The sequence below is a fragment of the Talpa europaea genome, assembly GCF_964194135.1.
Source record: "Talpa europaea genome assembly, chromosome: 2".
In the NCBI taxonomy this organism is placed as follows: Eukaryota; Metazoa; Chordata; class Mammalia; order Eulipotyphla; family Talpidae; genus Talpa; species Talpa europaea.
In genome coordinates this window covers 14,884,823-14,897,785 of record NC_140068.1, presented here as the reverse complement: position 1 = coordinate 14,897,785, position 12,963 = coordinate 14,884,823, and the positions used below count along the sequence as shown (strand labels likewise).

General features: G+C 34.2%; 1 protein-coding gene across 2 annotated transcripts in view; it reads right to left on the bottom strand.

The window, feature by feature from the left end:
• SHPRH (SNF2 histone linker PHD RING helicase) overlaps nucleotides 1–12,596 on the bottom strand; it is a gene marked incomplete at both ends in the record, with an annotated part of 59,348 nt that extends 46,752 nt beyond the window's left edge. The window contains 7 exons of one of the 2 annotated variants that reach the window (XM_084227876.1): nucleotides 1,714–1,970; nucleotides 2,130–2,238; nucleotides 4,224–4,374; nucleotides 5,014–5,092; nucleotides 7,550–7,765; nucleotides 9,378–9,507; nucleotides 11,961–12,596. In XM_084227876.1, coding sequence (XP_084084002.1) covers nucleotides 1,714–1,970; nucleotides 2,130–2,238; nucleotides 4,224–4,374; nucleotides 5,014–5,092; nucleotides 7,550–7,765; nucleotides 9,378–9,507; nucleotides 11,961–12,596 — 1,578 coding nt within the window. Of the gene's footprint in view, nucleotides 1–1,713; nucleotides 1,971–2,129; nucleotides 2,239–4,223; nucleotides 4,375–5,013; nucleotides 5,093–7,549; nucleotides 7,766–9,377; nucleotides 9,508–11,960 lie in introns of those variants that run through there. The other variant, XM_084227877.1, reaches the window with a different exon arrangement.
• Nucleotides 12,597–12,963: the final 367 nt, after the last annotated feature.

Sequence of the window (12,963 nt, the reverse complement as noted above, 5' to 3'; positions counted from 1 at the left end):
GTATTTGTTTTTGGCTTCGTAAAAGAAATGATGATGCAGAGAAAGAAGTTGCTATGCTATCAAGAATCTGGGTACTTCTAGTTTCAAGTTACTTGTCAGTTATGCCAAAATTGACCCAGTTATTCAGACTCTCTATATGATATTTTAGTCACTTCATCATAGTATTTTTAAAAAAGTTAATATTTTTAGGTGGTGGAATTATGGGTAACTTTCATTTTCCTCTTTTTTAATATTTTTAATTGCCTCTACCAAACTACTGGTGCTCATAACCCTTTCTCCCTCCTCTACCCCTTTCATCCTTTCTGCTATTCCCTCTGCCAACCATTATCTTCTTTTTTGTTGAGTTCAAGTTTTTATTTCTTCTATTGCTTTTGTGTAATTATTTTTCAGGTATTTGCATCCTGCAGATGAGTGACACCATTGGAAATCTGTCTTTCACTTTTTGTGCTATCATGAAAAAAAGGTGAAAGTCAATCTACTTGACACTGTGATTACCAACTAAATTCCTTCTTTCCTTCTCCTATCTGTCTCCTCCTACAATTATTTATTAAATGCCAGTTCTATTGCAGGCATCATATTAGATGCTGGGGACAAAAATATGAGGAATATTTAGTACCTAGTCTCAAAGTAGACTACTGGAAAATAGAGAATAAAAACAATGTAAGAATGTATGGGAAGAATGTAACAGAGAGGGGCTATGCTAAGGAGGTAGGAGCCAGCAACAACTTCCTAGAAGTGACAGTAATGCTTAGATTGAATAGAAGCATTGAGAGACACACAGGTAACTGATGCCAATTTACTATAAAAAAGAGATTACTTTTTTTGATGGTGGAAGGATTACTGAAAGTATAAAAATTCATTGTAGTCTTCTGTACTGGCTGAGGGATAAAATGTTGCAGACATTTTATCTAGGAAATGAGCCTTTCATCTACCCTTTCTTTAACAGTGGCAAAAAGAGTAACACCACAATGACTTGCTAACTTTTTTTTTTTTAAAGATTTATTTTATTTTTATATAAGAACTGGGGTACAAGCCAGATGCACGGGAGGGTGAGAGGATTCACTGGAGACAGAGCAGGGAACAGAACAGGCAGACTGACAAAATCCACTGCTGAGGGGAGCAGCGGGCAAGACAGGAGAGGACTGCTTCGCCATGTGGGATTCTCACCCAGCCAGCCGGGATTGAACCCACGCTGCAGAGGCTGCAGACAGCTTCACAGAGCGGTGCTCAACAGCCTGAGCCAGAAGGGAGGCCCCTTGCTAACTTTAGTCCCTTCTTGATTTGTTTGCAAATTTGTAACTATTTTCAGAAAAGCCAACTGAAATTACTGGCACCAAAGAAGTAGTTTTATAACCAAATGTACACATTTTATAAGAGGATTAACATGAGAAAAATTAGAATTTATATAAAAGATACAAAATGTATATAAAAGATACAAAGTATATATAAAGAATTATGGAAATGTGAAGTATCATTAATAGTTTTAAAGTATGGAGCAAACGTTTTAACTGCTGACAATAACTTGAAAACAGAGAAGTTATTTTCAACTCTATGATGTTTTGTTAATTTCATAATTCTCTCAATAAATATGTACTGAATACTTACTATGTGCTGAGCACTCTTATCTTTGTTTAATGACCCAAAATAAAGAACTTCATTGACAACTAAAGTGCCACCTCTCATCACATAAAGCTTCTTAATAAATGCTGTTACCTGTTTTTTTGTTTTATCATATATATCTTCTTCCTTGTAGTTCTTCCCCAAAGTAAAAGTCCCAGAAAAACCGTGGCCTTTGATCTGCTTCACAAGACCTTCAAAAATTAAACATTTCAGCATCCGTTTCAGAAGACTCCTGTTCCGCTGAACATCATATCTATATATCGAACTGACATACTTATAGATGGAAAGAATCGAAACTCCTTTTTTCCCATTCATTTCTTTCACAGCTGTCAGGATCATCACACGTGTAGCTAAATGCAAAAGGATAAGCTAATTAAAATTAGAAGTAAGATTCAAGTGAATCTTAATGTGCACTGAGGAAAATAACTAAAAAGGTAACTACTGAAGGATTACAAGAAATATAAGAAGATATTATAAAAAGCATTATCTTCAAAAGATTTCATACTTACGAGGGCACTGAACTTTTTCTTTTGGTTCAAATTCCATATTCTGAGTTTCTGTGTTTTTCACTTTTCCTCCAGAACAATGTGATGGAATGAAATAATTCACCACCTTTCCCTGATAAAAACAGCATTCAGTAGTTACACAGTGTTTTGTTCTCAGTATTTGGAGTTGCTAATTAAAATTAATCCTTTTTCTATTAAAAGAATTGTAAAAAAAATATGAACACATAGATGGCAAACAGGTACCTGAAAAGATGCTCAACATTATTATCAGGGAAAATCAAACCATGATGAGGTATCAGCTCACACCTGTTAGAATTGCTACTGTCAAAACAAGAAATATATGTTTGCGAGGACAGAGAGAAGAGCAAACTCTAGGTGGGAACTGTAAGTTGGTGCAGCCACTAAAGAAAACAGTACAGATGCTCCTCAAAAAATTAAAAATAGAAATACTACATGATGTAACAATTCAACTTCAGAGTATTTAATAACCAACATACGAGGACAATTTAAGTGTCCAATGTTGGATGAATGGATAAAGAAATTATGATACACGTACAAGAATGAAAAAAGAAATCTTGCCATTTGCAACAACAGGATGGTCCTTTAGGGGATGATAGTAACTAAGGTAAGTCAGAGAAAGGCAAATACCACATGCTCTCACTTGAATGTAGCTTCCAAAAAACAAAACAAAAACCAAACTCATAGATACGGAGAACAGACTGATGGTTGCTCGAGAAGAGTGGGGCAGTAGATGACTAAATTGGGATAAGGGGGTTAACTGGTACAAACTTCCAGTTATGAAATAAATGAACCATGAGCTCTAATGTAGAGCATAATGACTGAAATTAGTAATAATGTTGTGTATTTGAAGGTTGCTGAGACAGAAAATTTTGAAAGTTAACATTTCTAGAAAAAAAATTTTAGCTGTGAGGTGAAGAATGTTAAGATTTGTGGTGATCATTTCACAATACATACAGGTATTGAAGCACTATGCCGCATACCTAAAAGAAATATAAAGTTATAAAACAATTACACTCTCTCATAACAAAATTATGAGAGGGCTATATATACCATTTGTATACACAAAAACTTTTATTTTGTTTGAGTTTTCAGCTGGGCATATCAGTAATTTGTGCATATTATCTTAAATTACCTAAATATGAAGTGTGAAAATTTTAAAATTAACTTTTTAAGGTTTGTTTAAATATAGTATTAACCCACAAAATGTCTAATAATGCTGATAAAAGCTTAGAATTAAAATATTGAATAACTAGAAAATTGCAAATAGAAGTTACTAACAGTTAAAATTGTATATGTCAACTCATTTCCTACAAATGAAATATGCATTTTCCATTACCTAGTCAAATAGGTAGGGCAAATTTTTGCAAATATGACCCTATTGAAAGATCACATAAGAACGAAGGCTGTGAGGGTAGTGACCCTACAGGTAACTCAGCTATATTCTTCATTAGTGGCTTCATTTCAGCATGAATTTAATATGCTGATTTCAGATTTCATTATTGAAAAATAGGAGCTAGGAACCACATTTGCTTCAGTGGAATTTTTTTTTTTTTGGTGGAATCTGAATTTTTATTTCTAAAAAAATTACATATTTTGGAACAAGGGCTTATGAATTTGTTTCATTTAGGAACCCACTATGCTACCTATACTTTAATAAAGTTTTAATTATTAGAGTCTAAGATTTATATATCTGAGATTTATACAACTAAAAATATGTACCTTAAAAATATTTAGTGGTACTGTGGAGACTTGTAGTGACAAAACAATTGAGGTAGCAAGAGTATTTTTCTAAGGGAGTTTCTTTGCCAACTCGAAGGAAGTTTGGTGAGTGACAGCACATCTCCTTTCAAATTGGCCAACAGCAGTTTAAAAAAACCCTGCAGGGTCACAAACATCCCATTCTCTGTACTTATTTGAAGTTAACTAATATAAATCATTAGCTACAGAGTAAACCGAAAGTGTTGACTTGAGTGCCAAGCAAATGTCCAAAATATGAAGCTTTTTTGAGTACATATGTCCCCAGCTATTCCAGCCCTACAGCCCCACAGTACTCCTCATACGTGGTACTCCTCATACCTCAGGAAGAGTGAGAGAATCTTGTTTGACATCTTGTCGAGTATGTGTCAGAATCAGAGCCAAAACCTCCACTGTCTTTCCAAGACCCATTTCATCTGCTAAGATTCCACCAAGCAACTGTGGCCCAGCATTTGGGTACTCACGGATGATGCTAAAGGAAAAAACAAGAAAAATACATAATAGGAATGCAAATGAAAATTATACTGTCCTTAAAGAGAACTGGAAGGAATGCATAAAGGTTACAGTTTCTTGAAACTACGTTTCAGGGCGAAACAATTCAAATCTCAAGGTCATAAACATGAGAAATGTGATAATCAAAATACTGCCTGAGCTGATGGCTAAGTCTGCAGAAAAATGAGTGGTACTGATAACTACCCATTGTTTTTTCTCCTTAATATTTAAAGGGAGCATGTCTGCTTCCTTTCTGTGACCTCACTGAATCTGTGAATAAAAAGGGCTAATTAGCTAAGAATATTTAATGATTCCTAAACTCTTTCATATTAGAAATTGACAATTGAGTGAAAAATGTAAAAATTCACCCATAAGATGACATTCTTCCTTAGAATTATAATCTCTTTAAATTATATGTATCTTAAATCTAGTATACTGCATTAATTGGTTGAAACCGACTGACAAAATGCTATTAATCCAAGTATATTAAAAACATAAAAATGTCCAGCAAGACTTTCACTTGGTATTCCTTCTTGAAGTACTACCAATGACATGCTACCAATCTCATTTGGGTTTCAGGTATTTATTTTCAATGCCAGCATTTGAAGTTTTGCCTTACCAGCCTGTGTATGGATTGTAGTAGAGTTTCAAACCCTCAGATGTAACAATCTCTCGCCATAAGAAGTGCAGGGCATTTTCTAAAGAAAAATATAAGCACATAAACCAATTTTTGTTTATTTTCCCTTCTGCCAAATAATCACATAAAAATAATCTGTCAGGATATCTGGGAACCACAGATACCAAGGACAAGACTAGGATCCTGCTTTTCCTTGTCTCTTCTTCAGAATATTTGTTAGTTTCCTTTGCTTTGGGTACAAATATTTTTCATCTAGGTGATAAAGTCAGAAAAGCAAAGTACAGAGGATTAACAGGAAAACTAATATAGAACCAGCTCCTATCCAGTAATCAGTTTAATTTTAATTTTATAAAATCTCCAAAAATATGCCTGAAGTCTTTAACTAAAAAGACATATGCCAGTGGGCTAGTACATTTACCCTAAAAGATCTAACCTTTTACATGGGTGTGAGAGTAGGAGGAAAGGCTTACTTAACAGAGGGAAAAAAATCTGAAACTCTAACAGTAAAAACAAGTACAGAGCTTGTTTTGATCAGAATCTTCTTTTATCTCTCCCTCCCTGTAATATTTTAAATTGTTTGAACTGTCAAACAGAAAGTCTGTCTGTAAACAAGTGAAACAGCACATAATTTTTTGTGGCCTTCTTCAGGGATTATTAGGTGAATTAATAAATTAAAAAATAAAAAGTTTCAATTTATGGGAACCATAGAGGGCAGAACTACTAACACATGGAGGTTTGATCAATAAAATCTTATTAGTCTATGGACAAAAAAATAGGAACTACTGATACATGCAGCATAGATGAATCTCATACATTATGTTGAAAGAAGTCAACTTTCCCCACACCCCAGTGTACATATTTTGTCATTCCATTTATTGTTTCAAAAATAGGCAAAACTAATTTATGATGACAGTGCTTGCCTCCTGAAGAAGTTGGTAGGAGAACTGATTGGGACATGAGGGAATTTTCTGGATAGATGGAAATATTTTATGTCGGCACTCTAATAGAAATATAAAAGAGAAAAAGGAAAAATTAATCTTAACATTTTACTTAGCTCAATATAACCAAAATATTATCATCAATATACAATCAATATAAATTATTAATTAGATATTTTACTATTTTTTTTAAAGTTGTAGCACATAACAATTTGGACAGCTACATTTCATATATCACGAAGCATGTATGGTGGCTAGCTAGTAGTTACTTTTGCTGGCCACTTTTGGACAGGTCCAGTACTATGTCCTAGTGGGTTGCTGAATACAGATGCATAGATCTGTTAAAAAATATTAAACTGTTTTATGATCTGTGCATTTTACTGCATGTGTTACACCTTAATAAAACCACTTCGAAAAATTTCATTATGAAGGAAAATAATCCAGTCTATGTGAAACTAACAATTTATTTAACAAATAAATTATAAGACAGAAAACAGAATGAATGCGATTAAAAGAAACTTAAGAGACAGTAACTAATTTTAGGGCTATCGGGTTTCAGGTGTGAACAGAGAACACAGAGCAGAGAGGAAGGGGAAAGGTACAGGGAAGGGACATCTGGTGATGTTAAGGCATTATTGGTTTAAAATTCATTATTACACGTCTTTACGTCTGTTTAAACAAACCCTTATCTCCTAATAAAACTGAAATATTAACAGAGAAAATGATATGATATGTGGGACAGCTTCCAATAACTCAAGACTAAGGGAGAAGGGATGGAATGAAATAATTTTAGCTATGAATTGATGTTTATTTTTCAAAACAAAAAGAAAAATGAGGTTTGTTGGATAAAAAAGTGTAAACTTCAAGTGGGAAAAACAAAAGCTATGAATCACTAACTAAATCAAACCTATATACAAAGAAAAAAAAAATCAACACTTCATGGAATCACATAATATCTCATTTTGTGTCCATCTGTTTAAAAGATGGTAATAAAGAAACAGCATAAATGAGTAAATAGGCTACTTTCATGAAAATAATAGATGACAGACATTTTATTTTATTATTTATTTAGTGTGGTAAAGGAAGCAAACTACAAATCTAAGAAAATAGAGATAAGGTACCACTTTGGTAAATTTATTTTCTGTTGCTAACATTCATAATCAAATTGTGATGTCTCTTGAAGATGATTAGCAAGATTCCCATCTAATCAGTTTCTAGAAATATTTCTTTCTTTTTTTTTTTTTTAAGATTTACTGATTTACACATATAAGAACTGGGGTTCTTAACTGGAAAGTTATATTACAATTTTTTAATTTTTAAAAATTTTAATTAAGGCAGCCTGTTTTTCTGGGCAGGAAAAATCAGTTCAAACTTTCGTGAATGAGAGAACTCACAGATGAATTTTGTCAAATTTCAATTCTGAAGGATTTCTTAGAAAATAATTTTGGTCACCATAATACCCATTTTATCCTATCAATCTTTTCAATACGATTTGTTGAAAGATCAATTTCCTGCCATAATGTTGCTAATACAATTCCTCTGATCATTTTGTCTTTCTTTAAGCATTTTATACTTGCCACTAGCAGGAACGCTCTTGAATTGCTCTTGCTGCAGCATCCAGCTAACTGCCTCTCTCTGGTATGGTCTCAGCACAGGATTCAGTGCAGGGTGCTGGACGTCCACATGGACGGGCTGTGTTTCTTGCTGGTGTGTCTGCTTCACAAAGTGATAGAGCTCATCAACGTCCTGTCCTTCTGGCTCACTCTCTGAATCTTCCTCATCCTCTTCCGACACATCTGTACATCCAACAACAAATGTGCTCAAAACAATCTGACTCACCTTCTACAACTACAAGCAATACTCATCCCAGGAACATACCTTGAGCTCTCCCAACTCTGGTATCTTGTTCTGTGTGTTTTGTGTCTGGAAGGCCCTATCCTTAATTTTTCACTCATCAGAAAATCCATCCATTCAAGGTATCTACTTTTTCCATGATATTTTCTTTTGCTTTTACTAAGAAATAATGTTCTCTCTGTGTGCAAATCTTATACTTGGGATATAGCAATACACTGCAATCTGGTAGTGCAATCATTATGTATAATCTGTCCCTTACCCACTTGACTGAAATGCTCTTTGAAGGCAGAGGCTCTTGTTTTTTGTAGCTCCTCAGAGCAGCTGGCAATTGCTTTGTACATTGCAGATATTTAATAAACATTTCAGGAACTGAATGTGAGTATCTTCTGCAGTTTATAAAGGTTAATTTATCTCACTTTTATATCTTAACATAAAATCCACATGCAGACATAATTTTTCTGTCTAGTAAAACAAGGGTTCCATTCTATTTCCTATGCTGAAAAAGGACAGGCATTTAAGAGGACATCTTATTCACTCCAGAATAAAAAACTTGTGCCACAAAATACATAATTTACTTTTTAAAATAAAAAATGTCATGTAAGATTTTCAAAACTTTACAATTGTGACAATATATGCCTACTTATTTCACACTATTACTGTATTATCTAGTACTGACAACTAAATTTGAAGCCTCCCTTTGAAATTCTTTGAGATTTTCCTTTGAAAAGTTTTGAACTGGATTAATTTTAAGGGCGGAGTAATGGCATTCTTACCATAACTTAAAAAATTTCATATGTACTTGAAAGCATTCCTATCAATTCTGAAACCAGAGATTTTCCTCCTTCTAAGTCTTTAACGTGCAAAATAATTTATCATTAGTAGTATTTATGAAGCTTTGCAAAGAATGTACTGTAGAAACAAATAATCAAGCTTAGAAACTTATTTCTCAAATATTCCAGTATGAAAATGTTCTATAATTTGCACCTGACACAGTGCCGACCCAACATGAGCAGGATCTAGAGAATTTCAGCTGCTTTTTCAGAAGTGTTAGTGGGCTTTATCAAGACATCTACACTCTCCCTTGGGAACCAAAAGCAGACAACTCTGAAACTGCAGTCCGGACCAAAAGTGCAATGTCTTCCAAGAAACACAGCAAAGTTAACTGGTCTTTATGGGAAGCAGGCTCTTGACATTATTTCTCAAGACTGCAAAGGAGAAACTGAATAAAGGCCAGCCAAGAATATCCAGCCACGACAAAATAAAAGCAAAGAAATGTAAAAATTGCAATAAGCTCAGGTTCCTTTAGTCTTTGCTTATTGACTCAGCAAACATACCTTGAGTGCCACTATAGTTAAGCACCGTATTAAGTAAATAAAAAAACAAATTACTACGGGAATTTCATATAATTTGTCATACAGTAATTTCATGAAGGAGTTGTTTAATTTTTATTATAATTTATTAACTGTTTCTTTGGTTGCTATGTACAGAAGTTGGGGTGAAACTCCTAAGTAATAACTCTGAAATAATAACTTTAAAGTTTATTTTAAAAATTACCTGGAATAATAAAATTGTATAATTTTTCCATTACTCTCTTCATAAGTTGATTGAACTTTTTCATTCTTGAATTTGCATCACTCATAAAGTCTAGTTTTGCTAGGCCACCTTCCAAAAGATAAATTCCAACCTGCAAAGAATTAACCAACATAAAGATAGCTTCAATTGCTATATCACTCTTCAGGAGGATATGAAAAAACATATTTTACCATCATTGTTTTTAAAGATATTTAGAGTATTTGCCCCACAAACACCAAACACATAGCTACCAAAACTCCACATATTTTTACTTTCAATAGTAATAAATTACTCACAAATGCAGTGTTTATTATATACACTATTCAAATTGCAAGAAAAAACCATTATTTCTTAACTAGAAACAAATATGATCAGAACATCAATTCTATTTACCAAGACAAGATTTCCAAACTTGATGAGCATTAGATTAACTAATGAAGTCAGTTAAAAATTCAAATTTTCCCAGAAGATTCTGATGTACATGCCAGGATTCTTTTTAAAAAAAGGAAAAAAAAAGATTTATTTTTATGTATTTATGCACAAAAGAACTGGGGTGTAAGCCAGAGGGGTGGTGTGTGTCTGGGAGGTGGAGTGAGAGGATTCACCAGAGACAGAGTGGGGAGCATTAACAGGCAGATCTAGTGAAATACACTGCTGAGGGGGGAGCAGTGGATCAGACAGGTCTGCTGGGCCATGTGGGTCACCTCCCTGGCTGGGGATTAAACACATGCCACAGTGGCTGGTGACAGCTTGATAGCGCTGAGACTTTAACCCCTGCACCACCAGGGAGGCCCATGCCAGGATTCTTAAGCACAGTTAGGTCTAGGAACTCTGCTAGATCAAATACTAAAATATATAGAAAAACAGGCCTTAATTAATGTTGAGGTATCGTAATTCTGGTGAATCAATGCAGTATGAAACTTTGTAGTCAAAATACTTTAATTTGAACACTGGCATGATATTTAGGAGCTAAATAAATAGGGATTTACTTTTGATCCAAATATGCTCATTTGCCAAATGGAGAGAAGTCAACTTGAGATAGCCTTGATTATATAATTTTAAAATTTCCTAATAGAAGCCATTCAATAAATGTAATTTTCCTTACTTCCCTGTACTGTCCTGGACCTGTTCCTTACTCACTGAGATTCTCATATTCTTTCACCAGCATTATATAAGAAAAAGTGACAAGGTTATATTTCATCATTATTTATAACCTGCCTGTGTTCACCCAGAGATGACTTACTATAGTAGCAATAAATGTTTCAGTATTTATAAAAATTAGAATGAGGGAAAACAGAACATATCAAGACTTGGTGTGTGGGGAATGTGGATAGAATGCAGATATATAAGCCATATATTTGTACATATTTTTTTTTAAAGTCACAATTTTGGCACTCACAATCAGCAAAGAAGGGAGTGCTTGATTGCACAATCTCACTGTTTACGGGAGAATTAAAATCCAATGTTTCTAAATTTTCTCATTTCTTTCTGTCAATTCTGAAACTATAAATAAGGCTATTCATGTAATTTTTTTTTAATGTGGAAGAACTAAGACATAATTTTTAATTGAACAAAGGTGAAGTTACCATTTAGAATTTCTTTTCTTTAAAGTTTTAGCAAGAAGGCATATTAAGTACATTTATTTAAATTGTCTACCTGCTTCTTAACAAGTTGTACGAGGACAGAAGAGCGGGTTTTTTTAAAAATTTCATATAAGAAAGTAGCTAAAATTAGAACATCTAAGTGATTCACATAAAGTTACTTGGCCAGTAAACAGAGCATGGAATGAATTATATTATTCATTTATTTAAAAAAATTGTTTGGTATCAGGCATTTTACTTGGATATGAATGTCTACTCTAGTGAGGGAGATGTAAATTTTAAGACTACAAGTGACCAAAGCAAAAACAGACATTTGCATCAGATATTATGAGGAAAGGACATGTAACGCCATTCATGGGGTTTAAGAAAAGATCTGCCTAGATGAAGTAAAATCTGAACTGAATTTAAAGAATGACCTGGATTTACCAGGGAAGAGGGAAAAACCCAAACAGAGGGAACTGTGAAAACAACAGGAAAGATGCAGAAATACAGCAGAGGATATACAGGAAACAAATCAATTTGAAGTTTCTGGGACAAAGTAAAAACTAGGGTGACAAAGGAGAAAGCAGGAGAAGCGGACAGAGTACACACAATTCTGTAGGAAGTAACAATGGAGTTGTATCTGCACTAAGTTATGCTATTCCAGAGACAAAGTAGATGAAGGAGATGTAAAGGCAAGCAGAGAAACAGTTAAAGGATTGCTATGAGAAGAGGAAAAGACACTGAGCGCCAAACAAGTCTTTGAGAATACAGCTGGGAAAAGGACTCAGCAAGATTGCCTGGGCAAAGGAGAGCCTGGACTGGTTAGCTATAAGAAATTTTTAAACTGTTTCTAAAGGCTCCAAATAAATTATGCTTTGAAACAATGAGAAACTTGCTTCCTTTTCAGTTTTTACTTCTAAGATAACTTCAAAATGGATTGCAAATCTCACGAACTTGAGAAGAGACTCAGGAAAATGAATACCTTGATAATGTGGCTGCCTTCTGGCTTTTGGCAAAGTTTTATTCTTCTCTTCTTTTGCAGCCACCCCAAATCTTCTAACATTTCACCACTGAAGGATGATTCCACTTCAATACCTTTGTCACAAATACTGATTGGCTCTTTGAGTCCTTTTTCTTGTTTCTCTACATCTTCCCCTTCTGAATGAACATAGATCAGAAACTTATTGCTTGACTCTGAACTCATCAGAGTGAAACTCCTTTCAGAAATATTTTCAATTAAACTCTGTTCAGGAAGAAGCTGAAGAGTTAATTCTCCTAGAAATGCTTTCCAAGAACTATCAAAGTGATGGGGAGAAATCACAATATTCAGCTTTACAGTCAAAGGGGGTAAAATGCTACCAGTTTCTTCTTTACTAAGTGATTTTGAGATGCCCACCACCTCTGCACACCTCTTCTTATCAATGTGAGCCACTTCTTCCTGTAGACTGTCATCTAGAATGAGGCACTGGGAAGAGGAGTCTGAACCTTGGCAGGGGTGATCGTGCTCGGTTGGGATAAGAGGTTCGTTCCTTCTGTCCTCATGCATATTCCAGCAAAGCTGCTGCTGCTTTTCTTCATCTACTCTCACGGGAGGAGCCCGCTTCCGTCGGCTGCTCATTTTCAGCTTTTCTTGACTGGTAAATGTGAACTCTAGAAGACAAATGAAATAGCAGACATTCCAAGAGGGAATGGGAAATTCAGCATAAACTGAAAGTTCTTACATGTAACATGAAACCTTCAGAGCTACATAAAGCAACAGATAATTTTTTTAAAATTAAGACAATTAAAGTTAAAAAACACATTGACCATAAATGGCATCATACAAATTCTAATGATTTTATTGGTCTTCAATGGATAAATTTAATAACCATAATTTTTATATAAAATAAATTCTAAAAATACATGTAGTGCGTAGCAAAAATAGTAAGGATAATCTCTCAAATATCTAGGAATGCTTACTTGGGTACAGTGTAGTCTGCAGCCAT